This window comes from Lepidochelys olivacea (genome assembly GCF_965140295.1).
Source record: "Lepidochelys olivacea isolate rLepOli2 genome assembly, chromosome: 8".
NCBI classification, from domain to species: Eukaryota; Metazoa; Chordata; order Testudines; family Cheloniidae; genus Lepidochelys; species Lepidochelys olivacea.
This window is the reverse complement of record NC_140418.1, coordinates 3,562,676-3,575,967: the sequence shown is the minus strand read 5'-3', so window position 1 is coordinate 3,575,967 and position 13,292 is coordinate 3,562,676. Positions and strand designations below refer to the sequence as shown.

The 13,292-nt window shown below is 43.5% G+C and overlaps 1 protein-coding gene across 2 annotated transcripts in view; it reads left to right on the top strand.

Moving 5' to 3' along the window:
* The window catches only part of SGCD (sarcoglycan delta), a 513,449-nt gene extending 501,518 nt beyond the window's left edge, over window positions 1–11,931 (top strand). For both annotated transcript variants that reach the window (XM_084635702.1, XM_084635703.1), the window contains 2 exons: window positions 10,572–10,695; window positions 11,619–11,931. In XM_084635702.1, the coding sequence (XP_084491828.1) occupies window positions 10,572–10,695; window positions 11,619–11,792 (298 nt within the window). In that variant the 3' untranslated portion in view covers window positions 11,793–11,931. The remainder of the gene's footprint in view (window positions 1–10,571; window positions 10,696–11,618) is intronic.
* Window positions 11,932–13,292: the final 1,361 nt, after the last annotated feature.

Below are 13,292 nucleotides of genomic sequence, written 5' to 3'. Positions count from 1 at the left end.
CAATTCACCCCTACATAAAATGCTCACACAAAGCCGGCCTCAAAATAGGGCTTAAGTGGAACTTAAGTAGCACGTAATCTTTGCGTGGTACCTTTGCACAGGGTGAATTTCACCCAGGTTCTAGAAGGACAAGCCCACTTGGAGGCTCCTATTTAGTGCTATCTTCCTCACTCCCATTATAATTTCTCATAGCTGGGATGAAATGTGTTGCCTCCCCATTGGGTCTGCAGTACCCATTGTGATGTACTCACTTACTGCTGTACCATGATACAGCTTTTTGGGACTGAGGTGTCGGGGTGCTGGGGAGGGGCATTTAAGAACTAGAATGTGTTGTACTCTCCTTTGTTTCCTTCCTAGCTTAACAACATGCCACGAAAATGATACCCAGCCACAGACCTTCTTCCCAAATTCAGGCTGACATGGTCTCTTTCCATTTACGCTTTTCAGTGAAAAGCTTTCCAAGTTTGATTAGCAACTTCGATTAGCCCGACCTTTGTTTCTAAGATTGCGTTTGGGATTTGGTGTGGTAACGTAGCATTTCATAAATTGATTTTCTTGTGTGAAATCAATGCACTCGCATACTAGAAGGGGGGGGATTTAAAGTTTGTATTAAGTGAATGTAACAAGGTACAGTAGATAAGCTGAACAGGAAATATTCACTGACCCTTAACCAAAATAAGTCATCGGTAAGCTAAGACAGCAGGTATAGTGTGTGATTCTGAGAGCATACGGGAAAATACAGACGCCATTGTTTTTCTTCTTTAAGAACACACAGTAACTGAAGTCAGTGGGAGTTGAGGGGGCACAGCAGGTCACAGCGTCAAGTCTTTTGATTAGCACAGACACACAATAACCAGGAGGCTGAGACCTTCCATGACAAATTTTGGCCTGGGCTACAAGTTTAGGCCAAGTTAGAGACATTTGACGATAAGGAATTATAATCAAAACACTTACAGGCTCTTAACTTCTGTACAGCGGTATCAATGACACGGCTGTTGTTTAGTTGGCAGCTATTATTGTACTTGCTATGTGTCAATGTCAGTTAGCATCTGTCAAATCTACACATGCCAGCAGTCCACACTTCCATTCCCAGCTCGTAGGCTCTCCAGAGCAGGGATTCCTCTTACTGTGTGTTAATGTTCTGTCACACAGTACCTTCTGCAATCTATAACCTGGCACGTTTTTCTCTCCAAGCTCTCCCTCTCCGTCCCATGTGGAATTGCTATGGTATTTTTCATCATCTTCCTCTGTTCTCAAAACTGCTCTTTTGTCAGCCAATGAAGACTTAGGGGCCAGGTCCTTAGCTGGTGTAAAGTAGGATAGCTCAGTTAAAGTCAACAGTTACACCAGCTGAGGTTTTGGGCCGTGGGAGTCAGCCTCCTCTCACTGCTCCAGCTGGGTCCTGTTAAATAAAGGCTCCCCAGTGTTTCTGATGAAACTGCAGTGCAACATGTGGCTGTTAGATTAGTTCCATCCTGTGGTGCTGAACCTTATCTTTTAAGCAACTCTCTGCTCAGGTCCATGGGGGATTCTGAACAAGACCAATGTGCAGACATTCCACTGGGCAAAGAGGGAGTGGAACTGCCATCATCCTTACATTTAAAAAAAATTAGTCAGTCATTCTGTGGCTATGAAATCCCTTCCCATCCATTTGAACAGACCATCTTTTCAAGCCACATCAGTATGTATCACACGTCACTTTAGACTTATCTCCCAGTTTCTATGGTAATTTCCTTTCTTCCTTGATTTACAATCAACATTTTTAATTATCCGGACGATTTTAATTTTCACATCCCTATCTCCTCTTGGTTAAACATTAATTTCATACTTTCTTTCTTGGACAATCTCTACCCTGGTGCCAGTCCTCCAGGTTACAATAAAACTAGATCTGAGTAGTTTTTCAAAGTATATCCTCCCTAGCTACATTTGGTATCTTCTGTCTGATCTTGATTAATCTCTTTTTAGGTATGGTAGATGCCTTCATGTAAACCACCCGAAAGGTCATTTAAAATTTCAAAAAACCCTAAAACATTTTGGACAACTTTGCATGATTACATCTTTTTCAGCAATTCCCCTAACACAGCATACTCGTCTATCACAAGAAGGGCTGTTGAAGTGAATTCTGTACACTTCTGTTCCTGTATGCTCTGCTGCTTGTAGCACTTTATGGTGGCTCTGAGTAAGTTACTGCAACATTACAAATGTGTAAACTGTGTCTAAAGGATAAAAATCATGACATGTATTTAGGTTTGGGGACATAACATGAACTATATATAAAGAACTTCATCCCTGTGGTGAGGGGCGGATGAGGTATCACTCAAAATAGGGCAGGTCCTCATAGGTCGCCAAAATACGTTTAATAAAAGGTTTCTTCTTTTGAAAATGAAAGCAGAGATTCTCCTGCCTAGCACAGCCAACAAAGGGCCCCTCCAGCTCATTAGTGCATCTGGGGCGTGTTCTTGCTATCAGGATATGAATCCAGTCTCTCATTAGTTTAGAACCTGCCAGGCCTTAGATCAATTTCAACTAAGCATTATGCTAATCGTGATTTATAACCTGTGTTATAATAGTTTATAACTGTTAACTGCCAGGCAATTACCACTTCTCTTATATATTTACTCTCTGCAGTAGTTTAAGTTGTTTCCCTGGTATGGTCAGGAGAGTATTATGTTAACATGAGCTATGCTTGGGGAAAGTACACTAGAAACAGGGGCTGAAATTCAAGGTAGGAAAAAACAAACTAAATTGACTCCATCAACATTGAGCTAAAGTTAGCAAAAACAGCTGCAAATGTATCATGCTTCCTTGGGATGAAACGCAAAGCAAAAGCAAAATGTATCTGCGGCGTGTGACATCTCTGTGGAGAAAGGCAATGGGGAGGGAAAGAGAAAAGGAAGGGTTTAAAGGGAGACTGAAGACAATGGAGTGAGAGTGACTTAGGGGCACAGAAGCAGGGGAAAGTGGTTGACCTTTATGACGGATGCGGCAGCACCTACGGACGGACTGGCACCCTGCTCCACACGCACTCCATGGAGAGTTGAGCAGCTGGGAACAGAAGGAAGGCTAAAATTAGAGGAACCTGGGGTAGGAAAGAGAGCTGGACAGAGGTGGGGTGAAGAGACTACAGTGAAAATATTGAACGGAGCAATAAGCCATGATAGGCCACGTATTAGTAGGTCATTGGTCCATACCTCAGGTGCAGTCTGAGACGTGAGGCTTCATTGCTTTTACCACCCAAGTCGTGCAGCAGGTGCCCCAGTCCAGCAAAGCACCTACGGACATGTGTGACTTTCAGCACATGAGCAAATTCATATTACTTTATCAATTCCTAGTCTCTTTCTGTTGGCTCAGTTTGGTACAAAATCCTTTAGGTTCTGCACTGTCCCAGGACAGAAGTAGCAGAGTTTTTGCAGCCTTCCCAGTTTGAGTTAGACTTCTTCCTGGCTTAATTAGGCACCACAATATTAATACTTCCAAGCAAATATAATTAGACGTGTAGCCTTTAGCATATACTGAGACGTAAACTAGCAACATTCACCAGGTTTGTCCTAGAAATTAGCCAAGGATTTGCAGATTACAGCTGAAAGAATTTTCATTTGCAGTCTCCTCTACAGATTACCCTAAGAATTAAATATACCTTCAGTCAACAGTACAGAATAACCTGCTTCAGAATGACAGGTTTCAGAAGAGCAGCCGTGCTAGTCTGTATCCGCAAAAAGAACAGGAGGACTTGTGGCACCTTAGAGACTAACCAATTTATTTGAGCATAAGCTTTCGTGAGCTACAGCTCACTTCATCAGATGCATGCGGTGGAAAATACAGTGGGGAGATTTATATACACAGAGAACATGAAACAATGGGTGTTACCATACACACTGTAAGGTGAGCTATTACCAGCGGGGGCGGGGAGGGGGGGGCAAAAAAACCTCATATGTTCTTGTCAACTGCTGGAAATAGCCCACCTTGATTATCACTACAAAAGGTGTCCCACCCCCCGCTGGTAATAGCTCACCTTACCTGATCACTCTCGTTACAGTGTGTATGGTAACACCCATTGCTTCATGTTCTCTGTGTATATAAATCACCCCACTGTATTTTCCACTGAATGCATCCGATGAAGTGAGCTGTGGCTCACAAAAGCTTATGCTCAAATAAATTGGTTAGTCTCTAAGGTGCCACAAGTCCTCCTTTTCTTTCTGCTTCAGAATGCAGCTGCATCTGAGTTGTCACCTGCATAATGGATTTGCAGCATAACTGTTGGAAATTGAATGGTGATTAATGCTGCCAAACAGAAGAATATGTTGCAATAATATTGTTGAATGCAAAGATAATAATCTATCTTTGTTTACATCAGCAATTAATGTAGTTCAAGAAACCTTGCATATATAAGATTTATCTCTGCTGAATGAGATTACAATCATACATCGCTCTTCATACAGTAATTGATGCATTTCATTAGAATGTAATTGAAAACAAGATTTATATCAATGCCATGCAAAAAGTAACGTTGATAAATATTTTTATTATTCGCCATGATTTCTGCTCTGAGCCTGTACAGTACTTACTGTGTCTGTGTTGGGTTGAGTACTGTACATCATATGAACTGGAAGTCACAATATCATGATTAGGGATAAGAAACTGCTAGCATTTCTTCCCTTATACAGACCCTCTGTCGGCTTTAAAACCACCCTCTCCAGTCCCAGTGTCACTTACTCTTCCCCGTCTCTGTCCCCATTTAAGCTTGGGATCTTTTCTCTCTCCTCCCTTCTCTCTCCCCATCCCAAATATGTGTTACATTTTTAGTTTGTTTCATTTTTACGAATCACCAATGCAAATGCACTGCTGGACAACCAGAGGGGGAAGCCAATGAAGTGGCACAGGCCCTGAGCTCCTGGGAAGTGGTGAGGGTTTGGATTGAACTAGCTACTTTTCCCATACTGGCGAGAAGTGTGGGGTGTAAAACCCTGCACCTAGCCTCACTTTTGCTGCAAGAATTAGGTGGAAACTCCATAAGGAAGAGTCTGTGAAGTCTTCCTCACAGTCAGTCATAGTTTGTCCCCAAGAAGGACCTCTTAACCCCCATTCCTTAGCAGGGATGCTTTTACCTGTTCTGTGCCATTATCCGGCAGAGCTAAAACAATGCAATTAACAAAATATATAGATGTGGCCTTCTACAAGATTAAATTAACCAGAGGTTTCTTGGCAATTCAACAAAAACAAACTAACTTCTATTCTAATCAATGGAAAAAATCTTATTGTGTTTTCTTTTAGGGGAAAATATAGGTCCTTTGGAAGACAGCTCATAAGTAATGATATCACAGATACAACTCATTATGAATGGGTGATCCTGTTGGTTTTAGTGAAACAAAGGAATCAAAACAGAAACTCTCATCCTAAAATACTGGTTCATTGCTGGCAAACTGATGTGGCTCTTCATTTATTTGCTAGTATAATTTACCAATTGTATGAGACATAAACAAGTCCAATATTAACAGTGACTAATTTTATGCCCAACATGAAGTCTTGTAGCTGATCTGAAGGATACTGTAAAAAAGTAATTAGAACCATTGGAAATAATGGCCCGCAGCTTCAGTAATGCACGGGCTAGTTTCAATCTGCAGGTTTCTCAATTAAATTAAATTAACTCATGTTGCTACAGCACTGTATCATATGCCAATGACCTATTAAAAGTAAATTAATCCTTCTTCCATATAGAGAGCTGGGATTGTTCCCTGTGCAGGGAAGTCTCATGTGGGGAACAAGAAACTTCATTCCCACCCATGGAGTGTCTGCTGGTTCATTTCTTTTGGGGAGAGGGCTCAAAGAATGAGTCGGGGCTTGCCCCTTAACCACATGTATTCCCTAAAATTCATTCAAGTCTCATGCTAGGTCCTCCCAACACTCCCTGGATCCCCTGTTCACAGTGACAGCCCTGTTTTTGCAGGAGCCGAGCTCTCCTGGGCTCTCCCCAGAAGCTCCCTCATCTCAGCACTAATGGGGAGTCTGTGACTCAGGGTGGTCGGCAGCACCTTTCCCTTGCACTGTCAGCGAATCACAAGTACTGCATTTATCCAACACCTGCCCACATGCCAATACATTTTCCCCATGCAGGAGTTATAGCAAGCATTCTTTTCGGGAACAGCATCCATTGCATCAAAACCACTGCTGGTCTGTGGCAGGGCAGCCCCCAGCTGCTGCAGACGCAGCCTTAGCATCAGCAACAAATCCTCCTTGCTCACCAAATTCAGAAGAACAGGAGGACTTGTGGCACCTTAGAGACTAACCAATTTATTTGAGCATAAGCTTTCGTGAGCTACAGCTCACTTCATCGGATGATGAATCCGATGAAGTGGGTTGTAGCTCGTGAAAGCTTATGCTCAAATAAATTGGTTAGTCTCTAAGGTGCCACAAATCCTCCTTTTCCTTTTGTGGATACAGACTAACACGGCTGCTACTCTGAAACCTGTCAAATTCAGAAGGTGGCTCATAATAGTAAGAAAAGCAGCACTTCATTCGGCAGGGGATGAGGGGGTTATGGGAAGAAAATAATATGCAGGCTGCTGACGTGATTAATGGCGCTGCTTATGATGAAGGAAATGAAAAGTAGAAATCTGGGTAAACAATGACCGCTCCAGGAGAATGAATTTCATTGGAACTACAGAATAAACGGATATGTCGACCTCCCATCAGTTACTACTGGAGTTTTAAAGCAAGCCCAGGGATAGCGTTTCAAGTTTTGCTCTCTCATTGATTCATGGTTGTACAGAGTTTCCAGCGCCAACGTAAGAAGTCTTTGCCGGGAGATACACAACGGCCACCACTTGTTCATTTTTAATGCAGAGACATCCTAGAGATAAATTTGAATGAAGGGGTTTCAGTAGCCCAGTTAGCACTACCCATTAAGCATGAGTGAGACAGAGAAGGATGAAGTTCACCGATGTACATGCTGACGTGCATTTCTATGCAGGCAGAGTATGTTCAGTTTCTGCATAACAAGACCTTGACAGTACTTCTGATTCGGGTAATGGCTGTTTGCAGAAAGATTGGTGTGTCCCCACGCCCATCTTCTATCCATAGCACTTACCTGGGCCCCCTTACTGCAGTATCTGAGCACATCTCACTTCCTGCTATATTTATCCTCACAACATCCCTGAGCAGCCGGAAGCGCTGTTATCCCAGGTGAGGAACTGAGACTAAGGGCCAGAATGTTTAAAGTATTTAGGCACCTAAAGATGCAGAAGGTGCTTTGTGGGATTTTCAAAGGCTCCATAGGCACCTACCTCCCATTGAAAGCCATTGAGGAGAGGGCTTGCAGAACAGAAAGGGGGTTGCTCCAGAAGCCCATATGCTTTAGGGTGGTGTTTTTCAAACTTTTTATATTGGCAACCGCTTTTACACAGCAAACCTCTGACTGTGACCCCCACTTATAAATTAAAAATGGGGGATTTAATTTAATGGGGGTGAGGGATGTCAGCCCCACAGAGCTGACAGTTCGTGACCCCCTTGTAACCACCTTGCCACCGCCCAGTTTGAGAACCCCTGCTTTAGGGCAAAAGCAGCTCCAGTGAAGTAGTGTCTGGGGAAAGCAGTCGTCTCTCAGGGCCTGCTTCTGATCTTGCTTTTACATCAGGATAAGGGCATTAACTTCAGTGCAGTCACTCTCACTGGTGTAAGTAGGATCAGAATCAGGCCCTCGAGAGCCCTCAGCGCAAAAGCAAAAGCAAAAAAAAAAAAAAAGGACGTAACGGCCAGTCACTAGGATGGAAAATGGAAGAGCAAACAATGAAGAGCTCTCGTGCAGGGTCAGGCAACCTATGGCCTGCGTGCCAGACGTGGCCCACAAGCTGATTTTCAGTGACACTCCCACTGCCCGGGTCCTGGCCACCGGTCCGGGGGGCTCTGCATTTTAATTTAATTTTAAATGAAGCTTCTAAGACATTTTAAAAACCTTATTTACTTTACATACAACAATAGTTTAGTTATATATTATAGACTTATAGAAAGAGACCTTCTAAAAACGTTCAAATGTATGACTGGCACGCAAAACCTTACATTAGAGTGAATAAATGAAGACTCAGCACACCCCTTCTGAAAGGTTGCCGACCCCTGATCTAGTGTCTCACTGAGTCACCCTTCTACCGCTGTAAGTGAAGGCTTATTCCAACCTGCCAGGCTGTGAGTCCTATGGAAAGCTTCACAGAGCCGCCATGGAAAACAAATGTTGATTCTGAATGATCTGCTCATCGCTAAATCATTTCCTATCATTATTAGCCTCCAAATTGGTTCTGCTCTGGGAGACGGAATAAGGTTTTAACTCAGAGGAAAGCAGTGTGTGTCTTAAACGATTGCTTCAAATGAAAGTATTCTGTAAACATTACTCAGACCCCCTCTTGTGCATAAATCCCCAACTGCACTGCTTGGCTTTGCATAGATTTTCAGCTGTTGGTTTAAAGACAGGTGTCTGAGGGATTCATTCAGGAGATCGAAAATAAATCATACAATAGACCTCCTGCAATCCTGAGTGCCAAAAATTAGTAGGGTGATTCTTTTCTCACTTCCACCAGCATAAAGTCTTCTGAGGGCAGGGTGAGCAGAGAGCAAGTGTGAAAAATTGGAACGCATTTTTGGTGGGGTGGGGGTGGGAGCGTAGCTGCATATATAAAACAAAGCCCTTCATATCAGGATGGTCCCAATAATATCAAATGGGTGCGAGAGGAGAATTGGACCCAGATTATAAATACAAATGTGTATTCGTTAAGCACAGTCTTAGTTTCACTGAAAGAGCCACGGTTTGTAACTACATCACTCACATTCATTTACATAGATTTAAGGGTCTCATATCTTTGGCTTAAGTATGATTTTAAAAAAAAAAGTTAAATGGATGTGTCTCAGTTCACAGAGTAGCTGGAATAAGATGGTCGCAGTCTCTACTAATTAAGAGGCCATAGGGTCTGCCTACACTGCAATGAAATACCTCCGGCTGACCCACGTCAGCTGACGCAGGCTCGCAGGGCTGTTTAATTGCACTGTAGACATTCAGGCTCAGGCTGGAGTCTGGGCTCTGGGACTCTCCCTCATCCCAGGGTCCCAGAGCCCGGGCACCAGCCTGAGTCTAAACATCTACGGTGCAATTAAACAGCCCGAGAACCCCAGCACTGCAAGCCTGAGTCAGCTGGCCTGGGCCAGCTGCGGGTGTTTAATTGCAGCATAGACAGACCCCTAGTAACTGCCTTAGGGCATCATAGCAGGGAGCACGAGAGTAGAAAGAACATGAGGAAAAGCAAACCAGATAGTTGGGAAGAAGGAGCAGCTGGTTTTCTGCAGACCTTCCCACGGCAGCATCTCCTTGTTAACAGCAGTGCTTGTCGGGGGGCTCCACCAGGCTTTGGGGTGAAGCAGAGCCAGGGGACAGCCATTTTGGGTTGCGTTCTCCCTACCACTGCAGCAGCGTTAATGTCTGTGCCTTCACTCCCTCTTGGGAAGGCAGGTGAAACTAACAGCAGTAAGACTGCTTAGCCTGTGGCTTCTCTGACAAAAGAGGGGTCTTTTTACTGTAGGTAACTAACACATGGTGGCTTTCACAGAGTAAACACGGTTCAGACAAAGCTCTTTAGTTTTACTGGGAGAAACCAGGCAAGGTCAACCACAGGCTTAGGGTGGGCAGGGATAGGGCCGACCTCGCGTAGCTCTCTGACAGTGAACACTAGGATTTGTTAATCTGTAAAAAATACATCTTTGCATCAATGGAGACAGAGCCTTAGTGAGCCATGCAGCCAGGTGAAAACTGGTGAGGAGCAGGAGAGGGGCCCCCCCACCACGCAAGACTGAAGTGTACGCCCTGTACCCACTGTGCAAGGCAGCTGACTCCCCTTTGAGATTCGTATGCTTCTGAACCTGCAGGAGCTTTCATCAATTGAGCCGTTAAGACGCTAGGCCCACCAATACCTGTGGGGCTTTGACAAGTAGGGACAAGCAGCCCTTAATCTCTTCCTGGCTCTGAACAGCTGAACTTTCCCCAAGGGTTTTCATTCCAAGGCCCTCCTGAGTTCGAATCCTTGTTCACAGCCTCGGGCACGTCGTTTAGACCTTTCTACTGCAGTATTCCCATTACTTAAATAAGCATAACACTTCCCTGCCTCTCAGAGATGTCATGAGGACTGGCTTGTTCATGTTGATATGGTGATTTGAGGATGCAAAGTGCTGTGTATCAGAATTATAACGTTTTGCAGGTTGTGGTATTGATTATTTAACAAATGTTTGAACTTGTGAGAATAGCGAGCAAACTGATCAGCCTGCGAAACTGAGTTTCCGGTGCCTTGCACCCTTGTACCCTTGTTCCTTCATCTACATCTGGGCAAAGTAGGTGTGAAATGCTACCAGATTAGAATGGTAAAGTTTTATACCCACTTTGTACATGGAGTCTTGCCACTAACCTTAGTGGGTTTTGGATCAGGCTCTCAATGAGTACCTAAGGTGCAAGGCACTGGGGAATCGAGCGGGGTGAGAAGAAATGCTCAGATTTAACATCAAAGTGCAGCTGGTGAGATAATCCCATCTTGACTGCATTACAGACTGGAGTCACCCACACGCTCTTTGGTGATGGAGGCTCCAAAGGGAATTGAAATTAACGCAGAGGCCGGCAACATGGAAGCCACATGCAGGACGGAGCTGAGGCTGGAATCAAAAGATGGAGCGGTAGGAAATGGAAAACAAACCCTAAATTAAACCAGAACCAACCTTCACCTGCAGATTTATAACTGCCTCATCCATTTAGCAACCCCCTTTCACACAGTGGTTTAAAAACAATGGTGAAGCTGGCCCAGATAGGATAGCAGTGGCTGAACACATTGTGTGCAAACTAGAGTCCCTCCATGGAGAATGCTCAGCTGATTCATTATTTTTAAAGTGCTTGGATAATAGCATCTGTTGTACAAGGAGATTTATGCAGCTGTAAAATTGCACTATGCTCCTAAATTCTCTGTTTGGTTGTCAGTTTAAAATGAGATTTACTTGGCTAACATAATTCAATCTTAGATCATGAATTTTGCAGTGAGAAGAGCTTAATTCACCTGTATAGGACTGCAAAAGCTTTTGTAACTGGCTGTTTTGATTTCTGAGGGAATAGTGTCAGGAAAAGTTAGACAGCTACATCAGTCAACTACCAGAAGGCAAAAAGAGGGTTAAAAAAATGGGAAAAACCTAGCGTTGGGTGAAATTTTTCAGATTAGTAGTTTATTCCCCCCCACCCCCCCCCACCTCCCCCCAATGCACTTTTGGGTAAATTGAAATTGCAAATTCAGGTTGAACTCGGCGACTAGTTTTGACCCCAAAAAAGAGAAAGTATTTTTTGACAAAGCTGAAACATTTTGTTTCAACATTTTCTAAACGAAACATTTCAACTTCTCGTTTTGAAATGATGTTTCATTTTAAAGGTAGCTAGATTTATTTTAAAACAATGTGTAAGTACAGCGGCCCCTGCTTCCCCCCGGACCCATTTGCATGAAAAATTCTATTGCTAGCATCTCTGTTTTGCAATGACAGTTATTAATTTAGCAATTAAAGATTTCAACTCATCACTAATTCTCTCTCTGTCTCTCTCTCCCCACACTCCACTTCAGATTACGCTGAATTCTGCAAATATCAAACTGCCTGGATTGCCTCTAGCATCCCACTCCTCTACCGGATCCAGGCAAAAAATCTACGAGCTGTGTGTGTGTTCCAACGGGAGGTTATTCCTGTCTCAGGCTGGAGCTAGCTCCACCTGCCAGATAAACACAAGCATCTGTTCTTGAGAGACGGTTCCCAGCAGGCAGCACAAAGGCCCTGTTCTGTTCTCACAGATAGCCGCTCCCAACTATTTTTGCTAGAACCCAGAAAGCCTATCAAAGACTTTTTTGTGTGTGTGTGCGCGCGTGTGAATATATATATATATATATAAAAAATATATATATCCTCTGTGTAAAACGATGTTTCAGTACAATGAATCCCAGGGTGACCCTATTACATTCTGTTAAATTGGACTCACTACTCCCTGAACCCTTCTGTATTAATATAGCCTAATGGTCCTCCCTTATAACTCACCATCTCCTCATAGCAGTGGAAACAATGTCTGATTAAGTACATGGACTGACGTACTCCTAGTATCATGCAAAAGGAGAACAACTCTGATAATTTTTGCACCATTAAAATCAGTGGCAACAGAATGGCCAGCAAGGCAGAGCAAATGGCCTCGAGAACTCCAAGACGCCGGTCACTGAATGACACTCTATTTTTAATCTAAAGTAGAGCAACCTAATTAGGAGACTCTACACTGCCATCCAGGAAAACTGGGTTTGATTCCCAGTGCTGGTCTCCCACCACTTAGCCTTTGGAAGCAGGGAATATAGGCCCCAATCCTGTTCTCACTGAAGTAAATGGCAAAACTCCCATTGACTTAAGTGGTACTGGATCAGGCCCAGAGAAAGTAGAGAATGGCATGCATCATTCAGCTGTGACACACTCAGCCAGTGAAGGGGCGACGTTTGATGGGCTCTGAAGGGAGCCCCTTTCAGTCCTCCTTGGCAGATAGAGGTATAAATGATCAGGGAATTTGACATTTATGTGGGGGGTCCCTGTCTCTGGGAGAAAAATGAAATTAAGGCTAATTCTGTTTTCCTAGGGTTTACAATAGTGATCCCTGTTTGTGTAACTGACATTTTATTACGTTACTTTGCATCAACAGGAAAACTAACTGTGCGAATGTCACATCCCCTGTAAACAAAAAAATTCTTTAATTTAAAAAAAAGATAAAAATTGTTGCAATTACAAAAATACCAGGTCTGCATAGCCATCAGGTGTTCTGGTTCACCCTAGAGCGTTCAATCCTACACTCTAGGAGTCTGGGGTAATTCTGCTTTTAAAATAAACCACCTCCCTCCTTCTCTCTCTCTCACACACACCCACGCCTTGCAAAGCTGAGAACGTGTAAGATTTGGCCGGAACCTGTCTGAGAGACAGTGAAACTCACACAAAAGAGAAGCATTATCCAAATTCTCTGCAGGGATTTTTTTTTTAAATAAAACAGGGAGGGCAGTCTGAGGTCACTCACTTTTTGTGGAGATTGCAAATATCAGAGATGCTGATTAGGAAACAGGACTTTTAAAAAACGTTTTATAAAGATTATGACCAAATTAGGTCACAGAAAAGTAAGGCTTTGGGCTCTGGGTCATCCTGAACTTGAACCCAAATAACTCAGTATTTGAATCTGTTTTTTTCATGAGTGGGGTTTTTTCCCCTCCATGAGGCATTTATGG